Genomic DNA, 7,912 nt, shown 5'->3' with positions numbered 1-7,912 from the left:
AACCAGTCAAAGTCTCTGTTTTTTTTAAAAAATTGTTTTGTGTTTTGTGCCCCACTGAACATGGCTTTACAGACTTGTTGTAATGATGATGTTAAATCATTTACAGCCTAACTTTTGCTTATTATTTCCAGTGATTGTATTTCACCTTCAAAAATCATAGAAGTGGTGTTCATTTGTGAAGATGATTGTTTGGAACAAAATGTCTAAGTATCATAAATGTTTGTTTGTCACAGAGCATGTTTATTACAATGATCCAATGGAAAAATCCCATCGACTTTTTGACGAGGGAACCACGGCGACGCTAACTCCCGCATCTGCCTACAGAATGATGTCATCTCTGTGGCACTATATTAGCACCAACTTAAGTGTGACGTCATTCCCAGCTCCAAACTCAGAGGGAAATGCAACAAAGCATTAATAGCATCTAGCTGGTGAGATTGCAGAGCTGAAACTTCTACCACGTGCCAAGCATGCAGAACACAACAACACGCACGGTCCTATATAGAGCCAGTGTTGGATTTGTCTGCTGTCAAAAATGGCAGACTCTGTGGGAGAGGACCAATTCTTGAGCACCTCTGTATGATATAAACAGCTGATTCTAAGGTAATGGAAACACAATGATTCTTAGTTTCAAAAGATAAACAAACAAAAACATAATAATGAATATTATATACCATTTCGGCCAATACATGACCCTAAATCCTACACACTGGACCTTTAAAGCCAGATTCTTATGATATACCCACCTATGAATGCTGTCGCCTTCAGAAGATAAATAAAAGTGGTAAATACACTTAAAACTGGTCAAAGAAATCACACAACAGCATGAACTATTTTTCCTCTTGCACTACAAAGCAAAAAGGCAATGTATTTAAAAGTTGTATGGAGAGTTCACATTCCACGTATTGTACAATGACATATACAGCCTGGACACTGACAAGAAATTAGTCTTCTGCTATACTTTGTGCTCAGCACTGTGATCCAAAAATATAAAATAAACTATTGTGTTTAGCAAGATTTCTTTATCTGGCACTGAGCACTTTGTATCGGGAGCGCCGTCAAATGAGAGATCAATCATGCATCAAACAGACATTACACAAACAACCTGAGAATAGGAAGTCTTCTTGAGACAGTTGTGGCAGGTTTAAGCAATAGTTACAGAATATACAAACCAGCCTTGTTCCTTTATTTTAATCAAGTCCTACATTTAACAGGTCATTAAATTGTTCCAATCCCTGCAGAAACAACTATTAGTTGATGATGATGTTACCTAACCTGAATTGGGCAATACATTTTATGGGAACAATTTATTCATCGAGGCCCTCGTCGTCTTCCTCTTCCACCTTGGCGTCCACCTCGCTTGTATCTGAAAACTCGTGCAGCAGGACGTACTCGCGACTGCTGAAGCCAAACTTGATAACGTCTTTTTCTTTGAGCTCGTAATAGCGCTGGGCTTCAATGCGCTGGTTGTTCAGGTAGGTGCCATTGCCAGAACCCAGGTCGATGATGTAAGGCCTCACCCTGCGACCAGTTGTGCCGTCTGCACGTGTGAACTCCATCAGTCTGCAGAAATAAAGCACACACGTATTACTCATACAGCAGCAAAATCATCCAAGAACATTGCAACACTGACTGGAGTTTGTCTAATTCATGCAGACTATGGTTATAGATTTCTAAAGCATAGCAAGCCCCCCTGCGTGAATTTCCTTTGAGATAAGTAAAGTATCTATCGATCTTTCTATCTATGCCGGTGATTTTGTTCTTACCTATACTGGAATACCGCATGTTGTTTGGAGCAGGATGGGTGGTCGATGGGGATGTCGGCAATTTTTCTCTGTCGCCCCAACAAATAGGCACTCTGTCTGTGAATGTACATGACTGGAAGGGGTTCGTCATTCTTGAAGGGGTACAGCCGCCATCTGCGCTTGGGAATGCGAGCCTCAGGTGGTTCGTTGTACTTAATCACCACCCCCCGGAATGTGTTTGTATCTTCCGTCAGAGCCCCCGACAGTTCAAAGTTGGGCTTCTCCTTCTCAACAGGTGGGTCATTATTGTCGTCACTCCCTCCTCCAGACTGTCCAAAATCTTGTTCTTGGTTTTCTTCACGCCGCTGACGGTTTTCTCTGCGCCTCTCATCGTGCTGCTGCCTCTCAGCTTGTTGAGAGGCAAGTGCACTTCGCTCTCTGTGTCTGTCGCGATCTCTTTCCCGCGGTCTGTCCGATTCCCACCTGCTACGCCTCTCCTCTGGCTGGTCGTTTCTTCTTCTCCGGTCATCACCACTAGCCCGATGCTCCTCCCGCTCCTGTGAGATTATTGGTAAGAAGACATTTAAAGAAAGATTATTAGTTTATAAAGTTGCAGTTTGGTTCATCCTTTAAAAAAGTGTTTTTGTGTTACATTCAGTCAGGCTGACAAGACTGAAAAGTGCCCGTTGCTGTGTCACTGTTGTATTTGGTGTATGATGCTGATGACTATGCTTCTAATTACTGGTACAAACCGTAAGTTTATGTGGTTACAATGAAAGCTACAACATTCCATGAAAACACTTTGTTCAAAACTGGTAATAATGAGTAGATTATATTCATTGCCTCTCAAAGGCAGTTTTCATGTGCTCATACCTTCACGGCAGCTATGCTACACGGCCACCTGTAGCCAAATATTGGCTCTCCACTTGGGCTACGAGATATAGCTTAAAAATAATATTGCAATATTTTTAGGCTATATTGCAATATTTGGTATATTTATTGATCTTTTTAAATCTCCTCTAAACTTCTGTAGGCTAGTAAAATGCTAAATTATTAAATGAACTACAGTTACAGTAAAGTTACATAAGTAGCCACTATCAATCAGTTGAATAATGCACTGTTTGAATTAAGTCTAGTAAAATGCAATTATAATGAAGTAAATACAATATTGTTAATTAAATAAATCAAAGTGGAACCACTGGTGCTTTCATTTTGATACACCCGGCTCGCCTTGAGCCAGAAGTGTTGATGTTTTTACTGTGAACTTTAAACTCCCAGTCAACAGTTACATGTTAGCAGTTATCTGAAAGTTAAACTGCGACTGTGGCGCTCTTAAACTCTGCGCCTGTCACACTCATACCAAGTTTGAATAACAAAACCATTACACTCATGAGTGTATGCTAATGATAAGTGCTACCTGTCAGTAGCACACATACAGGTGACATACTCGCGCATACTAGTGCTGTATGCCAGTGTTGAAACAAATCAATAATTATTTAACTATCAAAGCCGTATGGCATATTTTTAAAATAATTTAGAACCTAATCACCCGTTTTATTTTGACATCAGCACCACGATGGGGAGGAGTGCGACTTCGTCTGTTTCTGGGTGATCTGCTGCCTCGTCTGGCAGGAGATGTCTCTCTTCTACCAGGTGAGGAGCGGTCCCTCGGCCTCACGGGTGACCTAACGTTACACACACAACACAAAAACACTGTTAAAGGACTTAAAATATATATTTAATGACTGCCATACTACTGTAGTTTAAATACAGAGTATTGTATGGGCTGTAGCTGCGTTTGTAAAAAGGCTAGGGATAAAAGAAAACATTCTTCTTAGCTCGTAAAGCTACAAAGTATTACTGACCAACACGTTTGTCGTAATTGTGAAGGTAAAACATAAACAACATGATATAATGAAAAAAAAAACGTGGCAGAGAAGTGATATAATGACTATATATATCGATGTTACCTGCTCGTTCGTCTCCTCTGTGGACTTGAGTTGCCGCTGGATCTGGACCTGGAGCGGCGTGATCTCTGTGGCCTAACAGGGCTCACTTGCTCCTGCTTTATCTTAACTTTGGGCTCCCGCTCCGGTGATTCCCGTCTCCTGTGACGCTTTTCTTTGGTCATTCTGATATATATATTCTAATCAAACCCTTATGTTACTAAATATACATCGCTGTCCACCCTAAACGTATAAAAAAACAAAAACAAACTCAAAATCGTTGCGCTTACAAACTTCGATTGTTATGCTCAAATTACTCACTTCCGCTTCCTGTGGTACGCCCCGAATTTATCTCGGCGTGGTCCCTACCAACTTTCATTTGGTTCCGGATGACGACAGTTCACGGTATTAGCTGTTTCACGCAGCAACATTTTGTGGCAGAAATTTTGCTTGTAACCGGATAAAAGTTTGGTCCTTACCACTAAAGCTTCTTCTATAGTGTTGATTATGATATATCTATATATTTTTTTATTTTATTGAACCCTCAAAAACGTACAAAGTATAGACATATAATGTCTTGTAGAGGATGTAAACTCCATTCAACCACAAACACAAAATAATTGTCAACTTAGTAGAAGACAAGGAAAAACAACAAATAAAAGACTAAATAGACTAGGGGGATTCATGTTGAAAGTAAATAAAATTTCTACAAGAAAAACAACCGATCAGAAATGATCATGAAACACCCTAGATTCAAAAACAACACTAGTAAACTTGTTACTACATTTCTTGTAATACAAATGACACTCTTTAATAACTACATTTGGTAATGTTGCCTTAACATTTGTACGATTATGATATATTTTGGGTCACCAAAATTTATTATAAAAACAAACTGCAGGTTCCACTCGGAAAAACTAATATGGAACGCCCGGACACTGTTGCCATGACAACAGCAAACAGTTTCTGCAACCGAAAACCTCGCCAAGAAGCCTCTGGTTTGAGTGTAACATCAAAGCTTTAGTGTAACGTTAAAGCTTTATCGTTTTTTAGGTAAACACAATGATTACACCAGCCGCGTCTCTCCTGAAATACGACAATCCAGTTTTGGTCAGGACAACCACAGACAGAAAGTCACCAAAGGTGAGTTTCCCAAGTAAACTTCACTACAACCCGACTTCAGTTAACGTTGCCCGACTCCAGTTAACGTTAAGTTACAAGAAAATTACCTGAAAATAAGCAAAAAGACAAAAATAAATAAAACAACTAACAACTAAACTAACAAGAAAGTGACACCAAAAAGAGCTGTGGGATTTGTGGGACATTTCCTGCTAAGTTTGCAAAAGCATTTTTCCCCCAATTGTTTTTTTTTCTTTAAGAAATCAAACCAATTTGCTCAGGTTCAGAAGCATTAAATAGCTTGCAATAGGCGTCTGAATGCAGCACAAAAAATGATGTGAATTCAGGTTTCAAATACGATATCTAGTCTACTGTGAATTTTAAGAGGGTTTTCTGGACCCTGTTTTCTTTGTTTGAATTCACACTACTCAGTGACATTAAGTCATCCTAAACCTGTGGTGCTGTAACTATGGACACATAAGGCATCATCTGGACAGGTGCCTTCACCCCCAAACAAGTCACACTTGTCTGTAAGACAGAGGGCAGAAGGGAGATAAATCACATTTATCCATCTATCCTTTATCCTGCAGAGGTGGAATGTAACTAAGTACATTTACTCAAGTTCTGTACTTGGGTACAACTTTGAGGCAGGCCTACTTGTACTTTACTTTAGTATTTCTATTTTGTGCTAATTTGTTATTCTACTAAACTACATTTCTGAGGAAAATGTTGCCCTTTTAAACTACTACATTTATAAGTAACAAACTAAGTAAACTAAGTAAACTAAGTAACAAGTTACTTAGTTTATTTATTTTGTATCAAAATAGGTTATCATATGTTCTTATATGTTCAGCCAACAAAAGCAGAGTAATAAAGCAATTTAAATTAGCTCCACCTTTACCAACTACAACATTCAAGTGATGAACACATTAATGTATCAGTATTTGTAATTAAATCATATGTATGATTCTGAAATGGGCCATTGTACATAATTAGTACCTTTACTTTTTGTACTTTAAGTATATGTTGACACTAATACTTTTGGACTTAAGATTTTGAATGCAGGACTTTTACTGGTTACTGTAGTATTATATTTAACCAAGTAAAGGATCTGAATACTTTGTCCACCACTGGAAAAAGTGCCTGAAAAAGTATAATGTGACCTGAGTCATTGATGTTCAATGAAATATACTAATTTACATAACCTTCAAACTGTGTTTTACTGCAACAAACTCCATAGTATTTGTATTTATTTTATTTTATCTAAAAGGTGATTCAAGTCTGTAAACTGTGAAAAAAAAGAGCCAAAAAAAAAAAAAGCTGTAGCACTCTCTTCATGCAGATGGTGCAAGTATTAAAATTGCAGCAGCTACTTCTGTTACCTGTGTGGCAACATCAGCATGACAACATCTGCAGTACTTGACTACTGCAGTTACTACTGTCCTTTTTTTTCTTGTTTATTTTTTTTTTTAGCAATGCACAGTTTGGGTTTGGAACAGGTAATGAGTGAATTCCAAGGTAGAATATTAAAAGGCAATTTTAGAAAATATATAATAAGGATAATAAATGTTGTAGAAACATTGCAGTGCATATGCAAAATAAAATCTCTTCCCTTCCAGGGACGCCTTTTGAGAGTGAGCCATGAGCAACCTGCTAACTCTCTCCCTGTCCCACCACCCCCAAAACCAAAATCAGCCACTGCTGAGTGCACCAAGCAGGAAAATGAGGAGATCCTGAACGCAATCCTTCCACCAAGGTATAGCTCTTCCCATCGACGATGTCTTGCTCAGCATGTTGAAACCATTCTCTAATTAATTCAACTTCGGTTTTTCCAGGGAATGGATAGAGGACAACCAGCTGTGGGTGCAGCAAGTGTCTAGTGCACCTTGTACAAGAACAGATGTTATCAACCTAGAAGAACTGCTGGATGAAAAGCTGCAGCAAAGACAGGCCAGAGAAACAGGAATCTGTCCTATCCGCAGGGAGCTCTACTCCCAGTGCTTTGGTAAGGAGGAGGCGCAGGTGCCGGTGATAACTGAGGTCATTGTGGTAAACATACTGCCTTGTACACACGATACAAACAGAGCTAAAGGACACATATTATTTTTGTGATCCATTTAGCTGGATTTATTTTTTACCTTGTTAGGCTTTATTGTGACATAACAATGTTCCTACACCCAAACGAAGGTACTTTTCACATTTACACTGACATTAACTCAACTTTCTGACTCTCCTGAATTTCTATTTCTTAAAGATGAGCTGATCAGACAGGTGACCATCAACTGTGCAGAGAGGGGTCTGCTGCTGTTGCGGGTTAGAGATGAAATACAAATGACTATCGCTGCCTACCAGACTCTGTACGAAAGCAGTGTGGCTTTTGGAATGAGGAAAGCGCTGCAGGCTGAGCAGGGCAAGGCTGACATGGAGAAGAAAGTAAGAGCATGCAGTTCTTTTGTTATGACTTACGACTAATAGCAAAAGGAAACAAAAGTCAGATTTTTTTTTATTACACCTGATAGATAATAGATATTGTATATTTTGAATGTTTCAATAAAGCCACAGGAATAGATTTATTAACTGTTTTTCAGCTCTATGTCCAGCAGAGGGCGCCATTTCTCTTTAGCAGTTACAGCAAAATAAGGATGGTGGCTTTTTTGAGCCTGCATTATCTGGTACAAAACAAAGAGTGCCTTCTAACCTAGATCTCTGATCTGGAAGAGGAGAGACAAGAGCTGAAGAAGCAGCTGAACGAACAGAAAGCTAAAAGTGATGCAATTGAAAAGAGAGAAAATGAGAGGCGACAGGTGGAGGAGAAGAAGCACGCTGAAGAGGTTCAGTTCCTGAAGAGATCCAACCAGCAGCTAAAGGTGATGTTTCGAAATTACGTAACAAAGACAACGACTTCTGTTAGATTGAGCACCAGCAGTAGCAATGTTGCCTGCCTTAATATCTTCATATTTGTCTTCCTATTCAGACCCAACTGGAAGGGATCATTGCACCAAAGAAGTAACTTCGCCAAACAAGAACCCAGCAGCCATTTCCCACTACAGAAAGTTATTCAGTCTTCCTTTTGTCTTATTTCTAAATGATATCAATGAATGT

The 7,912-nt window shown here is 39.1% G+C and overlaps 2 protein-coding genes across 2 annotated transcripts; one reads left to right on the top strand and one right to left on the bottom strand.

Moving 5' to 3' along the window:
* Positions 1-831: 831 nt before the first annotated feature.
* Positions 832-4,016, bottom strand: snip1 (Smad nuclear interacting protein). Its single transcript, XM_042490090.1, has 4 exons — positions 3,716-4,016; positions 3,295-3,430; positions 1,767-2,302; positions 832-1,563 (listed from the first exon to the last, which is right to left on the bottom strand). The coding sequence occupies exons 1-4, from the start codon at positions 3,874-3,876 to the stop codon at positions 1,308-1,310; spliced, it is 1,089 nt and encodes a 362-aa protein (XP_042346024.1). The 5' UTR covers positions 3,877-4,016; the 3' UTR covers positions 832-1,307.
* Positions 4,017-4,681: 665 nt separating this feature from the next.
* On the top strand, positions 4,682-7,854 carry dnali1 (dynein, axonemal, light intermediate chain 1). Its single transcript, XM_042490720.1, has 6 exons — positions 4,682-4,834; positions 6,430-6,566; positions 6,646-6,815; positions 7,065-7,243; positions 7,513-7,677; positions 7,785-7,854. The coding sequence occupies exons 1-6, from the start codon at positions 4,754-4,756 to the stop codon at positions 7,818-7,820; spliced, it is 768 nt and encodes a 255-aa protein (XP_042346654.1). The 5' UTR covers positions 4,682-4,753; the 3' UTR covers positions 7,821-7,854.
* Positions 7,855-7,912: the final 58 nt, after the last annotated feature.

Source organism: Plectropomus leopardus, chromosome 7 (assembly GCF_008729295.1).
Source record: "Plectropomus leopardus isolate mb chromosome 7, YSFRI_Pleo_2.0, whole genome shotgun sequence".
Classification (NCBI taxonomy): domain Eukaryota; kingdom Metazoa; phylum Chordata; class Actinopteri; order Perciformes; family Serranidae; genus Plectropomus; species Plectropomus leopardus.
The sequence above is the reverse complement of the archived record's forward strand: the minus strand, read 5'-3'. Positions and strand labels throughout refer to the sequence as shown.